General features: G+C 28.2%; 2 protein-coding genes across 5 annotated transcripts; one reads left to right on the top strand and one right to left on the bottom strand.

Moving 5' to 3' along the window:
- Nucleotides 1-9,324: 9,324 nt before the first annotated feature.
- On the top strand, nt 9,325-24,257 carry LOC107172291 (transcription factor HNF-4 homolog). 4 transcript variants are annotated; one of them, XM_089220207.1, is made up of 9 exons: nt 9,325-9,716; nt 19,122-19,341; nt 19,586-19,680; nt 19,814-19,938; nt 21,076-21,216; nt 21,313-21,433; nt 21,985-22,122; nt 22,343-22,579; nt 23,519-24,257. In XM_089220207.1, the coding sequence occupies exons 1-9, from the start codon at nt 9,605-9,607 to the stop codon at nt 23,587-23,589; spliced, it is 1,260 nt and encodes a 419-aa protein (XP_089076333.1). In that variant the 5' UTR covers nt 9,325-9,604; the 3' UTR covers nt 23,590-24,257. The 4 variants fall into 4 exon arrangements, with proteins under 4 accessions (XP_089076333.1, XP_089076334.1, XP_089076336.1 ...); XM_089220208.1 differs by having other exon boundaries at nt 19,125-19,341; nt 23,519-24,255; XM_089220210.1 differs by lacking the exon at nt 9,325-9,716 and adding an exon at nt 16,478-16,818 and having other exon boundaries at nt 19,125-19,341; nt 23,519-24,255.
- A 1,232-nt stretch (nt 24,258-25,489) lies between these two features.
- Psf3 (DNA replication complex GINS protein Psf3) lies at nt 25,490-27,033 on the bottom strand. Its single transcript, XM_015511393.2, has 5 exons — nt 26,832-27,033; nt 26,650-26,755; nt 26,147-26,285; nt 25,951-26,080; nt 25,490-25,871 (listed from the first exon to the last, which is right to left on the bottom strand). The coding sequence occupies exons 2-5, from the start codon at nt 26,747-26,749 to the stop codon at nt 25,641-25,643; spliced, it is 600 nt and encodes a 199-aa protein (XP_015366879.1). The 5' UTR covers nt 26,750-26,755; nt 26,832-27,033; the 3' UTR covers nt 25,490-25,640.
- Nucleotides 27,034-27,571: the final 538 nt, after the last annotated feature.

The raw sequence follows: 27,571 nt of genomic DNA, 5'->3' as shown, positions 1-27,571 counted from the left end.
CAGACGGTCTGTTTTAACCTACAATATTACCAAGCATATTTGATGATATTATTGTGATTAAAGTAATTTATTTTACTGTTAGGTATAGTTGTATAAATACTATAGCAGGTTAAATTAATTTTTATCAAAATCTTACATTTGAAAATGGCATTATGTGTATAAAATATAATAATATACGTCAAACGTTTCAAGTACCCACGAGTATTTATAATATTTAATAAAATAAATATAATAAATAATATATAATGTAATTATTATTATTTATTAATAATGTTAATAATTTTTTAAATTATAAGAAAATAACTAAAACCAATATTCTTATATATCTATAAATAACTCATTATAAGTCAAAAATATTAGAGAAAATGGTAGTATACACATTTGATAAATATTTTATATATCAATAATGGTAATATTTTTTAAGTTACACAAACACAGATTTTGCACAAAAATTGTGTTTTTCCTTAATATTAATTTATTTTTGGCAGTTTCTTTTAAACTACAAGACTCACTATCGGAAAATATAATGAAGTTGAAAGTCGAAGCATTACTTTTATTAGTTTTATTACTTATGCGTTATGATGGATACAGGCACAACTAGTTCTGCTCAGAATTTTTAACTTCCATCAAGGCAACAAGGGCTACAGCATTATTTGGAAATGTTCGTTGACAAATTAAATCAAAATTTGAATTTCAAATGCTTTTAAGGAAAAATATGGTGACTATAATGTGTTGTTTCGATAAACTAAGTATCCATAAATTTATGAAGTTTGTTGTATTAAATTGTTGACTTAAAAAACAATAATTTAATTGGATATGAATCAAAATAAAACAAAAAATAAGATTTTAGATTCTAATAGGTCTAGAAATAGCTCAAAAAGAGACAACATATTTTTAAATTTATATCGTATCGCAAGAAAATCCTAATATAAATATTTGGGGAAAATTTCAAGTGTTTAAAATCTGTATATAATTGACTGAGAATAATATTATGCTAATTAAAAACATAATAATATTATAAGAAATATGTTAATAATCTCAGACTTCAGTAAGAAAGATAATTATAAAAATAATATCGTATATTTGTAGGAAAGTAATTACATGATTATACTGAAATTCAAATTTATTCATTTTATTTGCTTATATCTTGAATACAAAACAACCTTTAAAGGTACTGCACACATTTTTTATATTATTATAACACATTTATGTGCTAAGGGCATTTTTTTTCCATTTCTAATATTTAATGAAATAAAATACATTTTGCAATTAAACAAAATTGTCTTATATGTTTGATAAATTGTAAGGAAATTAATATAATACATTATGTAAATTTTCTAGCCGTTATACTTCGATTAATTAGATACTGTCCTATAAAAGATAATAATATATGATGGTAAATTTATGTTGTCAAGTTATTACTTATTAATAATTATCATCAATTAGATTGATAATGTAATGATTACACATAATGAAGACGGAAATCAACAACTATTAAATAACTAACGCTTTAAATAAAAGATTTTAGAACTATCTACATGCAATTTTATACTGAAGGTAAATTATTAATTATATTTATGTTTATGATATGTAATGATATATTTTATAGGTATAACAAAAAACATTAAAAATGATAAACAATAAATGATTTCGTGAAAATCGGGTGGTAAACATAATAATATGAACTCTGACCTAGGTGTAGTGATTAAGTATATCACATGAACAGCGGGTGAGCGTTTGGAAAATATGTTGTTGAGTGAAAATCTTTTAGATTAAAAATTATAAATTACAAAAATATCAAAATTAGCAATTATAAAATTAAGATAAAAACCTAGGTATAATTAATTTATTAATTTTATGAAATAAACAAAATCTTATGTATTTACATTAAAATGAATGTAACCCCACGCAATAAATAACAATATATAGCCATATATAATAATATACAATATATTGTATTTCATTTCATAATTCAAAACCTGTTTGTAACCAATTACCTTTTTTGTGGATGTTATTATTTTTTTTTTTTTGTAAGAAATTAAAATTTCAAATATTTTGATTTAATTATTTTTGTGTTTATACATAATAATTTGTATGAATTTTAAATTTAATTTACCCTCAATTAAAATTTTAAATTATTTGGGCGACTAAAAAAATTAAACGAAGCTTTTAAATAATTTTACCAATATAAGGAGTGATAAAAAAAAAATAAGAATAATAATAAGAACTATTATACACCTATATAGTAATATATTGGCTGACAGACAGTCTTCTATCAGAAGTGTTTTACTTATATCCAATGATTTATTGTTGAATTAAATTTAATACATATTATATTCCAATGCATTACTCAATGACGAGGTACACTTGGGTACACGCAGGACTCAACTGTATTACTATACTGTAGAGCAGTTGCCTACCTTCTCATTTTTTTCATATGCAATTTGACCATTTCCGTTCCCGGTTTTTTTTTTAAATATTTAACTTATTAATTATTGTAGTAAGTACATACAAGTATGTAAACACGTTAATATTTTTGTTTACCCATACAATTTCAGCGATAGCAGTTATGTACAGTAATACATAAAATATTTCTTTTTACAACAGAGTGTTCATAAACGTTTTCCAAAATACCTTTGACCTACAGATAAGAACTATTGGGACTCTCGTCTCTTGACGTGTATGGAAAAAGTAAGGTATCTATGTAAAGCATAATGGTAGCGTTCAAATTATCTTTACCTTACGTTTTTAATTTATATCAATAACTAAACATTAGCAAAAATAACAATATATTATATTTGATTGTTAATATACCTATTTCAAGATATTACAATTTAAATTTGTGATAATATAATCCTTAATATGTTATATATACTTATATTATGTTTATTTACTTGTTTAATCTAAACTCTAACTTAAATACTGATAGGTACATATAATTTATAATATATAACAACAAACTATTGTTAAACGTGTGGCCCGTATTGGAGGTGACTAATGACTTTACAAATATTCTACAAGTAGTAATAGTAATATTATTCTATATACTATATACTATATTATAGTATTGTATTTTCAATAGGAAGAAAGAATCCATTATGGGCATTGTGCACGTGGACATGGTAACCGCAGGTGGTTGTCAGCCGTTTTAAACCAATTTATTAGTGGTGATGATAAGGTATGTAGTGCCAAACGGCAAACGTAGTCGACTTATATTATGACTCATCGACATTTCAGTATAATATATACTTCGCCATATACTTAGACCTATTAAGAAGTCAGAAAGGGCTTAGTTATGGGGGCGGGAAGGGTGATGGAGATCGATTCCAAAAAGCTTAATGAACGGAGTTATGAATCCATTGCAACAAATTTCGATGAAGTTATTTTTAATTTTTCTTTTTGTGTGAAAACTGATATTAATACTTTAAACAATTTGCCACTTAGAAGATGGTTTCTGAAAATTCTCAGAACTTAAACAGCGTGTATACAATGTACATTTTACTTCGATTTGTAAAAGCACTGAAGAGTATGATTATATTTTAATACATTTAAATCAATTCGGAATGCCTTAATAGAACATTTTAGTACAAGACCATCAAACTATTATGTTTGTTAAGATAATTATTTAAATTTTAATTTGTACATAGAAACAAAGATGCACATTGGAACGATTAAGAGCAAATTGTGTAAATATGTAAATGATTATCATACCTATATAATACATTAAATTAAATTAATATAAATTATGGTAAATATCCAAATATAAAATATTTATTTATTTTAACATATAATTATTATTATGTTATTACCGTATCAAAGGTAATAGCTAGTATAATGGCAATAATCAAATGTATTTTGTTATTTTGAAAGAAGAAATTGTACTCTATAATCTATTGTCTATAGTATAACATTTTAACAAATTTATTTTAAACAATTTTATGGTTACACTTGTACACTCACATATAATCGAGTCGCGATAATTCAAAGTTGAAGAGGGATCAAAATTGACTACGAAATACGTATTGTTCGAAATAACTAACTCGAATTTTTAAGTTAAGTTCTTAGGAGAAAAAAATCGAGTTGTCAAGTTATTCGAGTTATCGCGACTCGACTGTATTTAATAAATTAAAATAATATAAATTAAAATTTTTAAGATATTATAAAGTAATTCAGTAATCTGGTGCCTGATATAGTGGTTTCTATTTTTTTTTAATTTGTATTTCTCGTGCAAAATAATATTTTAATATAAATTATTCTTAATTCAACCATTATAAAATAAACCAAATACTGCAGTCTCCCATATAGCCTTTAAAAGTTTAAACAGGATTGTATATTCTATGAAGTTTAAACAAAACTTTATCTGTTATATCAAATAATTACCGAACAGATAAAAACGCTAACCCTCATAAAGTTAGCAGCACAATCATAACCTGTTACAGACACTTATCTTATAAAATACAATTTTATAGATCCAACACATTTGAACCTATACAGGCCCCATCACTACAAAAATAAATATCTAAATAGGTACCTACCTAGTTATACCAAATTAAACATTTTTAGATTAGTCAATTAGTGTACAGTCGTGCAGGTGGGTAAAAATTGTCTATATATATATACAGCTATATCTGTTTTATACAGTTTACAACTTTAGCTTCTCGGTGACAATTTTAAATTCAAGTTCACCCTACACAAGATTAATAATAATTTGCAGTACGTCAGCACTAATCTTGATCTACTAATGTACTTACTCATATAAAAGAAAATAAATAAATTCAAATACGATTTTTGTAAACGATATTTTTTCGAGCTTACAGATAACCGATTCCAGAATAGATGTTAGCCGAGGAAGCCTTACGTGATTATTATCGCCTTATGCTATATTCTTGTCATTATAAAGTAGTACCAAACTCTTAATACGCATGCCGGCTAAAATCATAATGTTGTGCACAGACTCAGCTATTTCTGCATGATCGAGTAAATAATAATAATAATAATCAGACAAAAAGTCCAGTTTGAAAAAAATTAAACAAAAACACAAAATATTCTATTAAATTGCATTCATAATATTATATAAATAATAATGTAATATACTTTATAGATATTATACATACGTAATATATATGTATAACATTTATAATGTTTTTTTAAATCACATAATATAAGGTTCATTATTTAAAAAAAAAACGTAACTATCCTTAAATTATTATTATTGTAGAATTATTTATGTTTGTATTGACTATTTTAGATTCTGAGCGGAGTTATTAATGTATGATTTTAGTGATTTTACAATGAAGTGGGTTTTTAAAATATTTATGTATGTCATTACCTTTTGGACAGTAGAAATGCTTAGAATTTCTTCAACAGCATCTTTTCTGGTTGAAATGTTTACTTAGTTGGCATAACAGGGGTCAAAATTAAAAAATTCCCAATAGCTTCAGAAAAAAACAAAAATTGAAGGGAAATCTGAGGTTTTTACTCAAAATTGATTTTTCGTCAAAGTCGATTTTGGTTTTTGATATAACTCTAAAAAAAATACTATAGTTATGAGAAATGTTCACTCGTTTTGACAAACGTTAAACTATTTTCAAGTGAGTATTTGAAATTTTCGATTATTATTAGAGTTTTAGATTCTGAACGAAGTGATGAATGTATTGATTTTACAATGATGTGTTTATTTTTTTTTGGTTTTGTGTCTGTGTACAGCATAACTAGTCGAAATAATGCTTCAATTTCAAACTTTGGGGGTGGTTTCCGATGTAAAAGTGAATATCTTTGGTGCATTATAGAGGTAAAAAACATTTTCCAACAGTTTTCAAAAAAATCGAGAAAAACAAAAAAAAAATGACAGAAAAACGGGAATTTTTACGCAAAATCAGTTTTCGACCAAATCGGTTTTCTTATATGGTTGTAATTCAAAAACTAATCACTGTAAATACTTGAAATTTTCACCAAATGTTTATGTTAATGTTATCTATATACAGTTTAATTTTCGATGATGTTTTGACTTTTTTTGAGTTATTTATAGACCACTGAAATTTTCAATTATTTTTAGAATTTTATTTTGAAGTGCCGGTAAAAAAATGTTGGACGACCGAAAAATTGAAAATTTAATACAAGGTTCCTTATGAGTTGTTCTTATTGTAGCTAAAAAAATTAAAAATCGTAAGTCACAATTTTTTTTTATAAGCGTTAATATTTCAAATTTTTACGAAATCTGTCGAAAACGCGAAAATTTGCAAGTGATTTTGAAGTTGAAAAATCATAAAAATTTTTGTGTTTATAACTAAGGATTAAAAATACAACACTAAGTTTTCCTTAAGTTTTCCTTCAAGTAGCTATAGAGAAAACTCGAAGCATCATTATAGGAACAATTTTAAGTGCGTTTGAATTCTAAATTTTTACGAAATAGCGTAACGATAACGATTTATTCTCAAACGATTTTAAATATTTGTAATTATTCAAAAAGTATAAGTCGTAGATATTTGAAAATTTTATCAGTTACTTAGATTGGCGTTTTCTTTACATGATTTAATTTTCAAAATATTTTGACTTTTTTCGAGATATTTATAGACAACTGAAATTTTCAATTTTTCTGAAAATTTTTTTTTGAAATGTCAATAAAAATTTTTTGGCCCTATCTAAATACTTGAAAATTTAATACAAAGTTCCTTATAAGTTATTCTTATATTGATTAAAAAATTATAAAAATACATAGGCACAATTTTTTTTATTAGCATTTGAAGTTCAAATATTGACTTAATACGTAAAAATTACGGCAGTTTTCAAATTATCTTAGATAGAAATTCATAAAAGTTTTTCTCTTTAGATCGAAGATTTTAAAATTAAATTCAAGGCTCCTAACACAGTGTAACAATAGCAGTTGAAAAATATTAAAAATACATAGGCACGATTTTTTTTTTATAAGCGTAACTAGAAATTCATAAAGTATTTTCCTTTTATATCTAAGATTTGAAAAGTTAATACAAGGCTCCTAACATATTTTTATAATAGCAGTTGAAAAATAAGAGAAATATATAGTCACAATTTTTTTTATAAGCATTTACAGTTCAAATATTGACTAAATACGTAAAAATTACGGCAATATTCAAATTATCTTAGATAGAAATTCATAAAAGTTTTTCTTTTTAATTCTAAGATTTGAGAATTTAATACAAGGCTCATAATATATTTTTACAATAGCAGTTGAAAAAAAAAAGAAATATGTATATAGCCACATTTTTTTTTTACATGCATTCAAATTTTAATTTTGACAACATACGTAAAAATCACAAAAATTCGTAAATTATTTTATCCTAGAAATTCATAAAAAGTTTTTCTTTTTAATTCTAAGATTTTAGAATTTAATACAAGGCTCCTATCATATTTTTACAATAGCAGTTGAAAAATAAAAGAAATATAATATATGCATAATTTTTTTTAAAGCATTCAAAATTCGAATTTTGACAAATTACGTAAAGATCACGAAAATTCGCAAATTATTTTAGCTAGAAATTCATAAAAAATTGTCTTTTTAAATCTAAGATTTGAAAATTTTTAATTATCTATAATATATCCTAGACAGATAAACCGTCTCCGTTCAGAATCGTTTTTCGTATACAATGATACCTATCATTGCATTCAAATTTAACCTACCCTAGTCAGAGGTTCACCATACCCCCTAATGTACAGCAGAGCGATACCCATTTACCCGCTTTTTTTTAAATTAATGTCGATAAACACAATTTTTCTCAGTTAAAAAACATGAAAATGTTATTCAAAGTTCCTCGTAAATTTTGTTAGTGGAAATTAAACAAAAATGTTGAGTGTAAATTTACAATCATTTTTTATGAGCGTTTAAATATTGAATTTTAACAAAATTTGTAAAAATCACGAAAATTTGCAAATTATTTTGAGTTATATATATAACTTGAAAAAATTACATTTAATTTCCCCTAACAAAGCTTATATAAGCTCATAAAATATTTTCTTTTTAAACCTTATAATTTAGAATTCAAAATGTAATACGAAATTTCCTACGTTTAACAGAAAAAAAGTTTACTGGAAAGTAAATAAATAAATGCTTACGTGCGATTGAAGTTAGAAATTAAATATCTGCCCACTAACAAATTCTCATACCTTCAGCGATTTCCTTATTTTGCTGTTATTCAAAAAATAATAATTGGACATTTTCATAAAATGTTTATGATATCATTTCCTTTACATAATACAATTCGCAAAATATTTTAAATTGTTTTGAGGTATTTGTATCCATGATAATTTTTCTTTGATTTTTAAGTTATAGTTTTTTCCCTTGGTATTTTTCGTCTACCCTTGAAATATGTGCCCCATTTGTCTAGAAAAAAAATTTGAGGGTATGTTAATAATTAGTAATGGTATTTTTATTATTAAATATCTCAATAAATACTTTTAAATAATATCATTCTCTTTTATACTAATATACAGTTTTATTTATTTCAACAGAATAATAGTCCCCATAGCATGCTTATATGTTTAATGTTTCTGTATATGTGAGAAGAAAAAATAAATCAGGTAATTTTTAGCATAGACGTTGGAAATATTTCCCATCCCTGGACTATATAAGTATTCAGATAAGGTCATCTGTCGTCCTCCATTAGAATAAAAATGTTCACCAAAATAAAGTAAAAATTAAATACACATCAACTTCATCAACCACATTAAGCAATTATTATGAAATGCTCAAGTAAAGAAAGAAGTGAATTCAGCTTCAAACGACCTAAAAAATCAGATATATTTAAAAAAATGAACTGCACGCCTTTAAATAAAACGAAACGCGAATCATGTACTTATTCGTTTGCACTTACCTCTCCTCTCGGAAAATACCCCTCAGTCACACATGACTACATTATCTGTGATAAATGTTGCAATTTCAAATACTATTTGTAAGTACCTGGTGGCTGCTATATGGAATAATGAATAAATTACCTATAATGTGGATTTAACCTAATAGACATTATTAGTGACTACCTATGTCCTATTATATTGTATTTTATAACTTATATAAGCATTATAGTGGCACATAGATATACGATTAGTTTGATTTGTGCGGGGTTACAGCATTATTATTAAGCGTCGCACAGGGCAATTAGGACGACATGAGTCAGGGGTAGCTGCTTAGAAAATCTATTGCAGATAATGACGTACCTACGTATTTGGCGATAAGAGATATATCCAATAATAAACCGATGGGCCCCACCACGTGGTCTTATCTCCGTGAATAGGCGGCGGCCGCGGTCGAGCATTTGAGTCAAATGTGTTACGATTTTTCAATCGAATAATTCGATTATTTCTGTGTAATACGCGTCCCGGTGCAGATGACCGAGAAGAGTCTTATTATACTATTACACATTATTAATAACTTACTGAGGTAACGCGAGCGCGCACCGGTTTTCGTATTATATATTACTGGTGTTAATATTACTGTTACTAAATATTTTTTTTTATTTCAATTTTTCCTATTAAATTAAAAAGTTTAACGTCATGCAATTATCGTGAGTTTTGAGGTGCAAATCATCATCACCGCCGTTTTTTCTCTCGTCGAACCACGGCTGTTGCTTTGAAAATGTTCATTAACGATTTTCCATTCATGGAGTCCATGCCGTCCAACAACAATTTCGTACTCAAGTCCGAGCCGTTTAGTGAAGGCATTTACAATGGGAACGTTTGGATCACAGGTAATAATTTCGACGACCATCGCGCGTTATTCGTTGTACAGCTACACGACCTGCGCTAAAACGGGTTGACGCTGTTGACAAGTCGTTATAAATAGGTAATAGGTAGGCGGAGAAGAATATTAGATATTTTTACGTACCTCACTACCTTATATTGTTCTATTTATATAATTATATATGATTTTCCAATCGAAACCATAATACTGTACGCTATGATCGTATTATTAAATGTACCAATATTATATTTTATACTCATAAAATAAATCATGATATAGATAGCCCCAATATATCTACAACACAATATTATAATATATTACTCATATAAATGCAATAATATAATATTGCACATAGGCATAGGTAATAGATATACGTAAATATATTGAATCGTGCAGTTTGTCTAATATAATATTGTTTTATTACATTTTCCAATTATATCATTAATATTACTATTATTATTGCTGATCATATTATTGTGTCAGTATAATTCGTAAGTATTATCAGCAGCCATATTTCCTGTTTGTTCAATTGCCAGCAATTCGTTGGGAAACTAGTTTTAAACGCTATTTCAATTTTTAACCTATTTAATATATATTTTAATATATTATGGTCTCCTTAATGTCCCGAAAAACAGTATACTATACAGGCATACAGCTAGTTATAATATTATAATATTCGAACAAATTCATTATTAAAATATTATTGTTATTACAGTTATCACATTTTAGGTTAGTTGGTTTTTTTTTTTTGTAATATCCTAGGTGCTAAATTTAAAACCTTACATCGACGTTTTTATTTGCACATTATATTTGTGATGATGTCAAATTTATGTTATTGTAAGGTTGGTTCTTGACATCAGCGGAAGTCTCTTCCTCCGAAAAATGAAGAATATATTTTGTTATCACTCGTACTGGATAAAGATACTATGGTCTGTGTCTGTAACTCGGTCTGTGGTAGCTGTGAGCCACGGCTGCAGAATGTAAAATGTAATATAATATGTTATAGTTTATGGACTGTGGTGATAGTCCGGACCGTCAGTGACATAATAATGCCTTATTAATGATGTGATATCGATATATTATATTATTATGAATATTATGATATTTATATATTACATCGTTACCTATGTTTTTGATCGCCGTAACGAAAACGATCAGTGCCTAATACAGTGATACCTATTCACGTGTTGCCGTGGCCGTTTTAATGTTTATTCTTGCGTTTCATTATTTTGTTTTAAAAGAAATTAACAATACGAAATAGATAGTAGTATACTAGTATACTATCAGCCATAATATTATACTATTCGTTGAATTAATACGTATTTTATACAATCATAATGTCTAATATCTGTTAGATTTGGATTTACGATTATTAATTACTCAATAGTCAATACCCAGCAGTATGATTAAAAATAAAACAATAACAATTTAAAATGTATTTCAATTTAGGGTATTCCACGATATTTTAACTCTCCACTGTTCAGTACCTTAGTTTTAGATAAACCAATATTTAAGTAATATCTAATATGGATCTGTGTAGTGACGAGAAGTATCAGTATACTTAGTGTTTGGACAAAATCGATCGTCGGGTGTTTGCGGATTCTTTGGATATTAGCTTAAAAGCTTTTGTTTTCACATTATATTTTAACTATAAAATTAGTTATTTTATCACTCATTATAGTCATTATTATCTGTACGGCTTTAATACCTATTACTCGATTATTATAGAATTATGAATTGGCATGTGTACTGAATAGTGAATACTAACCTCATTAACACATTAAAGTGTATAAAATATATATAATTATAACGAGTATAGTTCTGATATTGATGTGTAATAGTTTAAATAAAAAAATTAATATACTTGTTTAAAATAAAATATATTATAAGTTGTACGAGCCAAAAAGGAACATAAGCAACATTCTTGATACGTTATTATTCATCATCATTAAATTTACAAATAATGAAACACATAATGTTGGAATTGATTAAATGATCTTATACTATGTCCAGCGAGAAACTACTTCGCGATCCGACAAAAATAGGTTTTTGCTTATGCCACCGTGACGCCCTGCTACAGTGGAACTAACTAGTGCCTGAGGAAATGCGCAGAATTGTAGTATTCTCTCGCTGGACAGAGAAAGATACGAAAATTGCCGTAAATGTTTTCAATTACAGCACAAAACATTCTCGATGAGTATTAAAAGTACGCATAGGCATTAGGTAAACTGACTTGCATTCGGTACTATTTGTATTTTATATTTTTTAGTCAGTAAGTTAAAAATTTTAATTAACACATCTGCTAAAGGAATTTAAATAATAATATTGATGCATACACAACAACTTTTGTTTATTTTATATTTTAAATTGCAGGCATATAGTAGCTAATCAATACTTAATATTCATCGTTTGTCTTATCTTATCAATTATAGGTATAGGTAGGTTAGGTATTCTGTAACAAATCCATCTAGGAAAAATAGTGTTATTTATAATTATAATTTTAAAAAAATAGCTCAACATTTGTTAACCATGATATCAGGTTTGTACATCATAATGAAAAAAAATTGTATTCGATACATTTCCAATATTATTTTATTCAATAAATTAATTAGGTAGCTACTTAAAAAATAAAATTAATAGATAAGTATATGAATATTTTAAAATATTTCAGATTTTTTAAATTAATAATAAAATATGTTTTTATCATGTTCAGCGTCTAAAATTCTGTTGAAAAATATTTATGAGCATATTTAATAGCACACACATCATTAGCTAATAATTACATTCCAAAATTAGATACTTCAAAGCCATCACACTGTGTTTTCATTTAAAGTGATTTTAGTCACGAAAAAGTAGATAATTTCTAGTAAACTGCACGCTCTATATAAATGTATTTTATTTTTTATATTAAAGGATCTAGTATAGTTTATTTGATTGTCAAACGCCGTAATAGATATTTTACGATTTTTAATATATTGCATTTGACATGCTACATTATGTGTAATAATAATAGCGCATTATTGCATGTACAGCATCGTTCTACAAAATACAAATAGAGCACTCTATATTCTCGAGGCTTGACCATATATATATAAATTATTGTAACAATAAAATAACCAATGCACCAACAGGTAGAGTGTTGATAATCTTTGATCTTTCCTCAATTGGCCTCTTAAATGCTTATAAAATAAAAATGCATTTTAAAACTAAATGTATAATGATATGTGATATTGAGGAATAAGTAGCTGATGTTGTATTATAATTAATACACATACATCAGATTATTCGTGCTCGAGTCTTACATTATCGTATTTAAATTTTAAGTTTTTAGAAATCTTTTAATTATATAACAACAGCTTATATTCATATTTAATATTATTTATCCATGATATTACTAATGGTGTAATAAAAAATTAATGTTTTTTCATTATATAACTTACTTATTATATAGATACCTACGTCGTTATTCCATTAATATATTAAAGTAGCGTGAAATATTGATTTATTTGTATAAGATTAAAACTAATATAAATTTAAAATGCTCATGGATAATCTTGTAAAATACTCAAGAATATTTTCTAAGAATGAGCATTTTCCTGCATTTGAATGTTTTTTATTACTTATTCATACTTCCATAGAAATGTAACTACAATATAAATATCTTGCAATTTTTATGTAATTTTTATGGATACGCGCATAACTAAGGTCTAAGCAATAATAAGCTAAATAAAATATTTATATCACAGTAAAATTTATTAATAAATGTACCTAGGCCAAAGGGCATTCAGAAGAATTTGTCAAAAGGTGGAGGTGGGCAAAATGTTTCATTTTTCAATTTTTCGTTTTATGTATACTGTCCGATCAATGATTAAGTATTGTTTATGAATTATAATATGTACCTAGATAGTAGATATAGTTGGGCAATTAAAATTTATTGACATTGTGTAATTTTAAATTAACAAATGCTATTTTTACTAAATAAAATGAGCCAAGGTATTGGACTTACCCTATTTCCCTTTGCGGAAGCTCTTGTCAAGTGTCCTATAAACTATTCAAACACTGAAATACATATTCTATGTATATTTTGTTATTTATTTGCTTCGATAATGTTTATTTTATATTATATTATAATATGAATTATTATGAACATAAATCAACAATATGGAGACAACTTTATGTAAATATTTTAAAACGGATACATTTTTTTTAAATAATATTATTGTATTATCATAATGACATAACATAAAAAAAGGTGGCAAGTGAAAACCGCTATGCGATTATCAGAATATTAGTATAGTTTTTATTATAAAATTTATGTAACAAAAGAAATAAAACCGGAATACAGGTAGTCTTTAGCATTTAATTTTCTGGGGTTCTAAAATATTTATAGTTTTAGTAAATTAGCATCGTCAACAAGTTAAATTTAAGTAATACGTTAAAAACAGAAATTAAAGTTAGCAATTAAAATGAATAAAAAACACAAATAAGTTCAGTATTGTAGGTGTCGATTGAGTTATTGACTCACTGTAATGGATGTACCTACAATTTAAATTCAATGATATCAGTGTTAAAAAAAAAAAAAACAATTCTGAGCGGAGACAGTCTGATAGTCTTATAGTTAAGTTTATAGTTTCGTATTATATTTTTTGATATTGCTATTAAAATATTTATTTTACTATTAGCATCACAGTAGGTTGATTTAATTTTTTCCGAAAACACTACGCATGTATTATATTATTATAATGGTTTTATAGTCTATATTTCTATTATACTATATTTTTGTTTATTGTTATTAACCTTCGAGTTAATACAACCGTCCTCACTTAACTGTAAAACAGTGTGAATAAGTTCATGGTATATATTGGTATCAATAGCTTTTAATTAGTCTAAATATTTTAGAAATGTAGTTGTTAATAATAAAATTTGTAATTTTAAGTCTCCGTGAAAATAATGTTTTTAAATTATAACTAACGTCACGTCATGATTCTTCATTTAAATGTCTAATTTTATCAAAATTTTAACTTAGTAAATAACATAATAAATCAAACTGTGTTAATCAATTTTTAGATTTATTGTTTACAATATTGATTACTTGTGATGAAAAAAGTTGTTTTAAATTGTTAATCCATAGCTGTAAAAAATTGAACATTTAATATATTTTTAACTACAAAATAATTTGCAATTTTTCGTAACTTTGATGTATTTTGTCTAAATGTTACCTAAAAAATACCTCTTTTTTCTGTTTAAACCGACGAAGCCGTGGGGACTACTTTCGCATTATTACCACGGCGCAAAACCTAAAAAATACTTAACTTAAATACAAGTTATTATAATTTACATGAGTAAATTAGTAATAAATAATAATTATTAAATTATGGGCTATACTTTTTATATTTTTGGCCCTTAAATTCTAGATTTTTTAACCTTTAAGTAAAAATAATTGCCAATTTGAGATTTATATTTTCTTTCGATAATCCACAATTTTATACAATTGTTCAAGACAAGTATGTTATTCTCTTCTCGTTTTTCCTTACATTGTGACGACACTCGGTTCATATATCATATGTATTTCACTTTTCACACATTCACGATTAACTGTATTTCCTACAGGTTAGACATGACGTATTGGAAGTTAAATAGGTTCACTATTTACTTATTATAAACCTGGATAATATTAAAATTTTATCTAAAAATAAATTACAAATTTGTTATTTTGGTCAACATTAATGAAAATGCTAAGATGTTTTGTCTCGGAATCTTAAAGGATTAGATTTCTCTAAAAATTAATAATCTAATCTGAAAATTTAAAAATCTTTTTTGAACTTTACTTATCATTTGCATATTAATACAATCCCAGTTCTTATTTTTAATATTCCTATGAATAAATACCTAATTGAATATACATTTGTGTGACGTTTTTAATAATTTTATGTCGGTATCGGAAGTAAATTTTTAAAAATAACCAAAAATGTATAGGCATATTCTATCTAAGGTAATTTAGTAATTCCAGTTTTCAAATATAATGTACAAACATTAAGACGCATGATGTACTTTGTCTGCGTGTCTGTCCCCGCGAAAAGAACGGGTGATAGAGCAACGGTGTGACATTATCGTGCGTGTAGGTTACCACCTCGTGGAGCCGGTAAACGCAGGTGGGACAAACTACTGAACTTTACTTTTCATAATAAATAAATATTAGAAAATAATCGCCATCGCGATGGCATCATATTATTGTAACACTGTGCGGTATACCCGAGCTTACCACGGCGCTGCTGTGGTGGTGAGCTTGTGTGTGGTATAACGGGCCGCGTGCGCCGTGTCTCGTGCAACAGGATTCTATTAAATGTACATAATATTATTATTGTCATATTATAAGTACGAATAACGATACAAATTCATTTATAATAATATAATAAATATATATGAATGATAAAGCGTTGTGCACAGAGTGCTCAATACCATCTTAATTATTGTACGTATTATGATATAGTACCTATATATTATTGATGTACCTATATTATGTTATTTACGTCGAACAAAGTCCGCGGCCAGAGATGAAATTTTATTATCTGTTGGTTTTCGTGATATCCAAACAGTGAGCAGCGCGCATATAATCCACACACACACAAATATTATATTGATAAAACCTAGTAAATAAGGTAATTTGAATATTAATTTGTAAACACAAATACGATGATGTCAAAAACGACGGTATAGACACCCGACTATAGGTATAATAGATACGCGCGGCAGTAAATCGACAAACGCTGTCCGGTGTGTATATTATCGCGGACGGCTGCGCGGTATGTTTTAATAATAATATTATAATATATTATGTAGTCCACGTATACTGTATATATAGGTCTCCATCATGCCCGACCGTTACTGTTGTTCAAGAATTATTTATGTTTTCTTTCTGATCATCATTATTGTAATATCTTTATAAAATATTTTCCACGTCCGTCCGTCCGTCACCGCCGAACGCGTTCTGTCGTGTAAACGTTTTTTTACTGTCCCGTTCATATATATTTTAATAATATCGTAGGTAAATTTCAAAGTTCAACAGCGTCCTGTGCACTATAATAGAACAAACACCAAAGCGGAAATGTGTAAGTTATTTACAAGAGACGTATTCATAAGAACATTATTGTTATTATTATTATTATTGCATTGGTTTTCGGTATGTAAATTGTTTTTGGTGTTCATTGGCTTATAATAATATACATTCATCACAGTTTCACACTGACTATGATAGTTATACTGGTATAGTGCATCCTGCTGTAATTTTGCAACATATAGGTATAGGTACCTATTTACACGGCTCTAAACATTCTGAACGGTTTTCAGTATTCACTATTGCGTATAATAATTATTATTATTACAAATCAAATATCATACACTATAGGTATAGGTAGTATTACTTACGCAAGCACTAAGCGATGGTCAATAACAATGCATCGGGTTGTAACAGGATTTTTTAAGTGAACTGATTCGTATACTTTAACTCCCGAACACGATGCTGTTTTTAATTCAAATGTTGATGTATTATTTTTGGGTGTAGAACGACCCTTGTCCCTTGTAATAACAAATCATGGTGAAATATTTAAAAATAATGTACACCTATACGGGCGGTTAGGTAACAACCGGTTGGTTGTTAAATATGTATTTATATTTAACAACCAACAATAACATTGATCAAAAACTATAGTTTTTGATCTATGTTATTGTAGATGTTCTCTTTATTTTCTTTCATACACTGGTTCGCTGCAGTGTACCAGTTGCAAACGCCTCGACATTTCGACATTTTCCTTTGTTTTAAAAGTCAAACAGAATGTATCAAATATTAGTTTTTCGTCGAGACCGTTGCGATTGTTGTATTCGGGAGCAACGTTCAATATTGCTTCTCCTCCTTCAGAAATATAGGTAAATTGAAACGAAACGAATTATTATAATATTATAATATTTCTGCGCTGTATACTGCCCACAGTTATCAATAGGTAGTATACCAATTAGGTACCATAGATTATCGTAGGTACACAAACAGTGTATGGTGTATAATATACAATACATACATTGTAAGTCCAAACAATCATTACCATAATGGTAATAAATAATTAAGTTATTTTTCCATCTGTATTATCACATTCATTAAATAGGATTTAAACTGTATATAGTAATGAAATAATGATAAATACCTACTAAAATAATAATTGTTTATCTGTACTTAAAAAAAAAAAATGTGTATTTTCTGGCCTACAAAAGACTACTCTAGGACTGAAGCATCACGATAAAAAATATTCACGTTCCCTTAAACTACGTTTCTTTTCCTAATCAGAGATCGCACATTATTACACTATAGTTTTTATATAAAATATGTATTATCATATTATAGTAAGTTGAACGTTATTTGGTGTATTTTATTTTTTAACGCCAGTCAAATCACGTAGGTATACAATACGATTTATTGGCGTTTTGATTTATTACTTTTAATTTTTAACTGCAACATATCGCTAACATCGTATGCCAATCATAAATCACATTAGCTATTACGTAATTCATATCGATTATATATTATTATATTTCGCAGCCATAATGAACGATGGAAATATTGTGGAAAATTGGGAAGTATTACACATATTATGGTGACCTCGGGTATATCATAGAAACTTTGATATATAATACAGAGAATTGGGATTTCATAGGTGAAATACCCAGACACTGGTACAATAGTAATACTCACTAATCACCATAATACCTATTATAACAAAAGGAGGGTTTCCACTATAATATATACGTTTGCTTAAATCTGATGCTGTGATTGGTTGATTAGGTTACCACGTGACCACGTTAACTACGTTACCGTGTTATTGGACATTGCTGAACATTTTTCGTGTGCACGGCACTCATTGTACGTATATAGTGAAAACACTGAAAACCCACTTTAACATGTATGTTAAACTTGGTTGTACGCTAGGTTTGGCTAATTATCAATCCATGTATCTAATTTGTAAAAATACCCATAAAGTTGCAAGTTGATTGAAACCTCTCGATATAGAGTCACTATAAGTCTATAACTATATATAATGTAATAATGTGTTCTTTATAAATATAATAAATAAATACTAGACAGGTATTGATGCGAGACAGCATGCTTATCGGTTATATTACGTTGACCATATTTACCCATATTTTCTTTAAGTTTCTGTTTATTTTCTCTATCCATTATCTTGTTATTATAACTAAAAGTCTTTGGGTGTTTAAGGTTTTAAATTAAAAATAATTGGTGATCATATTGTGGGGGAGGGGTATATAGGTCGTAGGGGCTACTTATCTGTAATACCCAATTACACAGTTGTATGAAAAAAATATCGTTTCAACTGTTTCAAGTAAATTAAGAGAAACTGATTTATAGCAGAATCGGACCTGAACGGCATGCCGGTGCACCGCGAGCAGACCTATTTGCAGACCATCGACACGCCGCAAGTACACTCGCCGCCCATGACCAATCAGAACCAGGCGTGCTCCATCTGCGGCGACCGGGCGACTGGCAAACACTACGGGGCGGCGTCCTGTGACGGCTGCAAAGGATTCTTCCGGAGGTCCGTCCGCAAGAGCCATTTCTACTCGTGCAGGTGAGTCACTCATTGCGCAGATCAGAGTTTTGAAAATCATTGTTTTTCGACAGACCGACCGACAGTTGTAGTTCCCCGCGTTACCCCCCTCGCCACCTTCACTAATAGAAAATTTATTGCACCGCGATCGGCGGATTTCATTGCAAATGTGTATAACCGCGTTGGTGCCATTATTAGGATATAACGTTAATAATATTATCACAGTATGAACTAATACCGTTTGTTTGTATCGTTGTGCTGACAGATTTTCGAGAAACTGCATCGTCAACAAGGACAAGCGCAACCAGTGCCGATACTGTCGTTTGCGGAAATGCTTCAAAGCCGGGATGCGAAAAGAAGGTAAGTCACTGACGGCGAATGACCGCGGATTATTCGACGGTAGCTCGATCGATATCTGACTTAAATAATATTGCAAAGTACTGGGTACTTATCGTACTGCATAATAATAACAATGTTTTTATGAACTTTCTAGCCGTGCAGAACGAACGCGACCGAATCAACTGCAGACGACCCAGTTACGAAGAGCAACCTTGCGCCAGCGGTTTGTCCGTCACATCCCTGTTGAACGCCGAAATTTTGTCCCGCAGCGAATCAGATGCAAGTGATATAATTGATATAATATTTCAATAACTATATATAAGTAAAATGTGTATTATGTTAAAAGCACCTGGAGTGCATCGTTGCAAAAAAAAAAATCGTTTCTGCTGTAACATTTTTTTCCTTTAGGATAATTTAAAATCGTTTCACCGCGGTCGTATTAGCGAACTGTATTACAATAATTATTTATAAACCACATCGTTTTATCTATAGAATTATTAACATTTTATTTTTAAGTGTCCGTAACATTGTAACAAATTTATACGTGCATTGTAATAATATACCTGCAAGTATACCTATAAGAAATGGAATAGTTTCGAGTAAGATATTCAAAAACCAAACAGGTCAAATATTCATATCCGTTAAATTAACATTTCAAATGCGATAACCGAATATCAAAATAAAAGTTATTCTCACGTTAATTTCTTAAAAAATAAAAGTATAGGCCAAAACTATAAAAATAGACAAATGATTTAATAGGTCGCTTTATTTATTAACTTTTATTTATATTATAATTTTTATTTATCCATCATAATATCAGTCCTATTTTACGGTATACACAGATATTTCTTAGATGTCGTGTACAAAAAATAAACTAAATCTACAATATAATAAAGTTTTGGTGAGTGACGTCCTAGTGTTAACCCAAGCCAATGCTAAATTGTCCTCAATATAATAATACTATCAGTTGTCAGGTAGAAATAATATTTTTGACCGATCAAAGCACCCCCCTATTGGTTTCGTGCGAATCGTTGTCTTTATTATTTATTAGCGCGTTCAAAATTTTTAGCTCTTCAGCTTTATAATAGATATTATTGTCACTATAATAATAATAATCATAATAATTTTAGCCATAATGGCTAAAAATATTAAAATTCCTCGATCTGTTACATGGGCGTCCCCACGAGGGGGCAAGACGGGGCACTTGCCCCCCTTGAATTTTAAATTTGTTTTCCAAAGCATTATTTTTAACGTGCCAATTTGGTAAACATAGATTAATTTTAAAATGTATAAAAAATTCTTCATTTATTTTTTAAATTAATTTTGCCACTCCCTAGAAAATTTTTTGGAGACGCCCATGATCTGTTATATTCTTCATGACGTCCAATATTTATCATGATTTATGATTGTTTACAGGCGGCCGAGGATTCTAACCTAACGAACAAGCACGTGGCAAACATCGGGGACGTGTGCGAGTCCATGAAAACCCAATTGCTTTTCCTGGTCGACTGGGCCAAGCGCATACCCGCGTTCACAGAACTCCAGCTGAATGACCAGGTATGTTACAACGTCCGTTATTTTCTCAATGGGACTGCAGATAATAATAGATTACCTACATGTTTTCGTAACTTGTTTCACTGTTCCATTATATAGGTTTCGTTGTTGCGGGCTCACGCTGGAGAACACTTACTCTTGGGTTTAGCTAAGAGGTCGTTAATGCTCAAGGACGTTCTGCTACTGGGAAACAATCGCGTTATAACCCGTCACGTACCCGGTAAGTGAAAACTAATTATTGCTATTAATTAATAAATAATTATCTATGATTATAAATTATAATAATAGGTATCAATCGAAAAAAATTACATTGTGTGCTGTCATATGCGTAACGTGCGTAATTTTTTCGTTGGGGCTTTAGTCCTCTAATATAATGACTTTAAATGCGTATAGCACTATAGCAGTGTGCAGCCCTCTTCTACTACCTCCCTCTCACTCACCCACAAACTGTATAGTTTATCGATATAATACGAATACAAATCGTCATTTACATTGAATGTATATTTTTTATAATATATCTTGTTTATGAATCGAACGGAATAAAATCGCGACTGACAAACACTGCAAATACCTGTGATAAAAAATGTCAATACAGTAGTGCACAATTGGGTTGTATTATTTTCGAATGTTTTTCACCTTTTCAACTGTTCTTGTCGTACGTGTCTATCAGAAATACTACTTCACAAAAATTTATTAAAATTATTTGAATATTATGGTATACCTCATAGTATAATACGCGTCTAACATTCAACTATTGTATTTGACCACCAGACAACGGAATTCCGTCGGACTTGGACATAAGCAGAGTGGGTTCGCGCGTACTAGACGAGCTTGTCAAACCATTGAATGACGTGCAAATCGACGACACTGAATTCGCGTGTCTAAAGGCCATCGTTTTCTTCGATCCAAGTAAACAACATTTTAATTTATTCAACAATAGATACCTATTACCTATTGATCTTTATTTTGTTATTGTATCACGATACCGTTTCTCCGTTATCGTGACGTGATGCCGGATACAGTGTACTGTGGAGTACCCACATGCTAATTGTTGTTACCGCCAAAGCGTGCAAACTGCAAAGAGATTTGTATGATCAGATTTGTAATTTATTTATTTTTATTCATACAGACGCCAAAGGCCTAAACGAGTCAGACCGCATTAGACGCATGCGCAAGCAAATCCACAGAAACCTAGAAGACTACATCAGTGACAGGCAATATGAGACGTGTGGCCGATTCGCCGAATTGTTGCTTACGTTGCCAGCGTTACAGTCGATCACCTGGCAAATGATCGAACAGATTCAATTCGCAAAGTTGTTCGGAATGGCACACATCGAACCACTGTTACAAGAGATGTTACTCGGAGGTATAAACGTCCTTAATTATATACGATATAATAATAATACCAATATTTGTACCTTTGAGAATTTCGACAAGTCGAGTGACTCTTACCTATACAGTCGCTGCATACTGATTGAGTCACAATGTCTGGACGGGAAATGATTTAGGTATATACGAGTAATACCTACAAACTGTGTCCCGGGTACAAATGAGAAATAAAATAATTGAGTCCGATTATTAGAGTAAAATATAAAATCAATTGTAATGTACGTATATATGGGATTACGTGATATCGTTCTTTATGACTTTCATCAGTAGGTAAATCTAAACACATATTTAGCAGTGGCATAACTAGACACTTGTTTTTGGGCAAGCCCAATATTTTGACGTAAAGATTACCAATGAATATCTTTATAAATTAAAAAGAATCTGAATACCGTATGTTATACATTTATTTATTTATTAGTATCGTGTCTAAAATTTCACGGTACTCTGTTAGTATAGCTATGTATATATATGCCCTAAGACAACTATCAACTCAATTTGTCCTAAAATGTTTTATTGTGACTCAGTTTGTACTTTGTGTCTTTGTAGGTAGCCTTACGTTACTATTTTTCGAGAAACACAATAGAGGGGGTTAAAAGACTTCTAAACCTAAATATGAAACTGAAAAGCTATACTCAAAACCTTAATTTTTTTTTATTTTAATTGGTTTTATTAGCATAGCTATTGCCGCAGTCTTGTAAAGTACTCGAGTTACTAAAAAATTGAATTTACTTCGACATTATTTTGTTTCTGTTATGATGCAAACACTTATGAGGGTTAGTTAGACATTTTAACGTTGAAGTAGTTTGATTTACGTTTAATGGTATTAATAGTTTGACGGTTTTTTTTGTTAATCAGTAATATTATGTGTCATAGAAAAAGAAAATTATTTTCTAACATGTTTTTTCTACTGTTATAGGAGCTTCAATCGATCCTGAAGCAAATGCCCATCAAGATAACAAAAACATCAATGTCATCAATGTGCCATAAACTAAATATGGCATTAAAATTCCAGAACATCTATTGCGATTGACCACATCATTGAATTCTTTATAATACAGTGTATATAGGTTGATACTTCTATTATCACTTTACATAATATTATAATGTTGGATGTTAATAATCGTCATAATTTATTGCCCGACTTATTTGAATAATTATTTTAATATTGCTATTAATTTAAATACCTACTTGGTTAACATACTATTTTTGTTATTGTTTTATTTTTATAATTGTAAGATTTTTGTTTAATATATTTCCCTACTCTCAAAATTAATTCAGTAATACAACAGACAGATTTAGGATCTCTTTAAAGTTTATACCTGTGAAAAATAGAATTATTCAATAACCATCTTTAAATATTCAAACTATCTACTATATCGACATTACAAACATATTATGTGCACCTTTGTTTAACAAATTATATTTTTTTTATTTATGTTAGATTTATCGTGTTAATTTACTACTATTCCATTGTCAATAATATACATATTTACAGGGTGTAACACAAATATATGTCAAATGAAACATATAAAAGATATGACATTTTGAAATATCTTTCTGTTACACTCTGTATATTCAAGTACTTTTCAAACTAGTATAACTATTTTGTACATTGCCATTAGATATAAATAGGTAAATTATATTGTATGATAATTCAATCGTTTTATAGAATTATAATTTTTATTACATTTTTAATTAAAATAAATAAGTAAATTGTAATTTATACTTTTATTTGAATACCTATATTCTACGTATTATAATAATTTATATATTAGTAAGACATAAGTAATAAGATCATAATTGTACCTTTATTAAGAAATGCTTTTTTTTATTTGGAATGTTTAAATCAATAGTTATTATTATTATTATTATTTATCTGTATATTGCATTATTATTGTATATTTTATTATCCAATTGAACTATAACGCTTTGCCCTTCAAAAACAAAAAGTTATGTACCTACATAATTTATAATTGTAGTAATACTGCTTTGTGAAATATGCACTATTATAATAATATAATGAAGATGTATTTATATAATCATTGATATAAATTTAATTGAAAATAAATTTTATTGTAGTGATGTAATATTTTAATAAATGTTTGTCAAATTTATAAAAATAAAATTTATTATTATTGCTTATTATTGCACGTCATTTATTGACATCTTTAGTTGATTATTATGCGGGTGTGACTTCCTCAGGTACATTAGTAATATTTGAGTGAAATTTCTTTTATTAATTTCTTCTCATCACTCATTAAGAAATAAATAATAACCATAACTAGGTAGTTATAGAATTATAAATTAGCTTTTACGCTTATTAATTATTATAGTCTTAATTCATTAAACAAATAACTGAATGGATAATTACATCATTTCCGGAAACTTAACACACATCATATATGTATTTTAAATTGTCCGATGTTTCCCTTTCCCTTTACAGATAACAATTAATTTGGACAATCTGGTCTTTACATAATATAAAGCTTGTGCATCGATTTTCTAATGTTAAAATTGTATGATTACTTATGTTGATTTAGTACTAAAGTGTTTTTATGTGGTATATTATATTTTTCACACCGTTATTTGGTTTAAGGATAAAAATCATTAAAATAAATTGAGATACTAATAAATTAAAAGTAAAATAAAATTAGTCAAAATGTAACTATTTAAGTACTTCAAGTAAGTGTCATCATATATCAAAAATAAACTTGGTGTATAAACAGACTAAATTCTATATTTCATTATAGTCTATGCCTCTATGGTATGTCACAGAAAAATAAATTTGGATAAGTAAATACTTATAACATTTCCAACTGCAATAGTATTTGCAAAAGTTCTACAGATATTAACCTTTGCTCTTTTGATGATGTAAATAAATGTCAAGTTATTAATTTTAAATATAAATTTATAAATTTTATTTATAATACCTTATTATATAAATTACAATTTCACTATTATGATGTTAATTTAAATCACAAATTGCTTTGGTTACTGCACCCAAATCCATTGGCATCTGCCATAAAATTGTTTTATTTTTATTCTAGAACACGACTTTCATGCATTTTTCGTTTTCTGTAATTCGATATCATGGCAGCAATTTCCATTTGACCTGATCCTTCGGTTAAATAAGTATTTAAATGTTGCTGCGCTACTCGAGCATCATTAAATATTGACCTTTCGAGACAGTCAAGTCTATTAAAGCATGGCAGATTATCATCAATATTTTGTGCCCAATCCATTGTTTGTTTAAATCTGTCTATGAATGTCTACATAAAAACAAATAATGTAGCTATATATTTTTATACTGGAGGTAAATGAGTAAATTATAAATTTAATCATTAGTACTTGAATTAATGTTCTTCGGACTTCATATGCTTCTCGATGTTCTAATTGAGATAAAAATTTTCCAAATAAATAGAAATGCTTACACAACTTAAACAAATCAACTACGTTCGCATCAGCCGTTAAAACACCCCTTTAATCAAAAATTAATGTTTGATTATAGCTTAAACTAAAAAAATTGAATTTTTACCATAAATACCTGTAAATTTCATTATATGCTTTGGGCATATCAAAGTTGATTGATTTTCCTGCTAAAAACACTTTAATCATCCATAGGGGAAGTTCAATTTTTGGATCTGCTTCTTCATCTTTTTCAGTGTTTGTCATATCTAAGAAATCTAAAAAAATATAATAAAACATTTTATTTTACTAATCACTGCATTTTCCAAACTATAATACCTTATATTTATATAAAATAGTGTTTTTAATTTGATACAATAGACATTGCAAGGTATAAATACAATACAAATGTATACTTTTATAGTGTCATTTGAATATGAAAAAAAATAAGTGTGATACTAGTATGAATGAATCTAGAGAAATTATTCAATATTAAAAAAGCCAAGGAGAACCAAATTGATTTATATACCCATACAATTATCTGGTATCAATTAAATATTAACGAGCTGGCAAACAGACAGAATATGCTGGTAATAAAGCACAAGAATAATAGAATAACACAATATACAAATAAAAACTTACCGACGTGCTCAACTTTTTTAATAAATGAACACTGAATTTTTTCTTGGGCGGCCATTATAGCATCAATTGAAAAGTAATGTGGTTTTATATTTCTGTACATACTAATCTGCAAACATTTTAAACAATCTACATAATATAACGATATAAAAATAATATTGTGGAGAAAAAAAGATTCAACATACCAGTTTTATTATATTCAATTTTGATACAAAATAAAAAAAAATGTTTAATGATCAGTTATTTGACGTATAAATAAACAACGATATTCTCGAACGTGTCTTAAATAATTGTAACATAATCAATCGACGCGAAATTCATTTTTAAATCAGTAATCCGTTGCAGCAATCTTGCGATTTATTATTTCAATAACAGACATTTTGACATTTTGTATTCTGTGATTATATTTACACTTATTGTAGATAAGCAGTCTATTATCACAAAGATAACTCACTTAAATTTTACAGTTTCTGAAAACAAAAAACGGTAAAATGCCAATACTGCATATTTAGTTGCCTGTATATTACATATAAGGGTTTGTAATTTGTAATAGATGTGTATAATTCAAAATTGATAATCTTATTTTATTTTATATATAAAATAACTTGTTCTGATTAATTAACTGACTGATTTATCATCACTCAACCGGAACCACCAAAGTTATGAGTGGGTATGTCATTTGTTCAGTATTTTCGCTTATTATGATGTAAAAATCAACTAAAAAAAGATTTTCCGAAATTCGGATTTTAAAGTGGTTCTCAAACAAGGATTTTTAAATTCACTGTGGAAAGTGAAACTTGTATTTGGTGTAAATGATTGTCATTTGTTAATTGTAACTATGGCAGATAAGGTATAAACATGCATGAGCATGATGCATAGGTGGCATTATTTATATACGATTGAGATTGACAATCGAAGAGAAAAT

The sequence above is a fragment of the Diuraphis noxia genome, unplaced genomic scaffold (genome assembly GCF_037042655.1).
Source record: "Diuraphis noxia isolate RWA-SAM2 unplaced genomic scaffold, SU_Dnox_SAM2 contig0002, whole genome shotgun sequence".
In the NCBI taxonomy this organism is placed as follows: Eukaryota; Metazoa; Arthropoda; class Insecta; order Hemiptera; family Aphididae; genus Diuraphis; species Diuraphis noxia.
The sequence above is the reverse complement of the archived record's forward strand: the minus strand, read 5'-3'. Positions and strand labels throughout refer to the sequence as shown.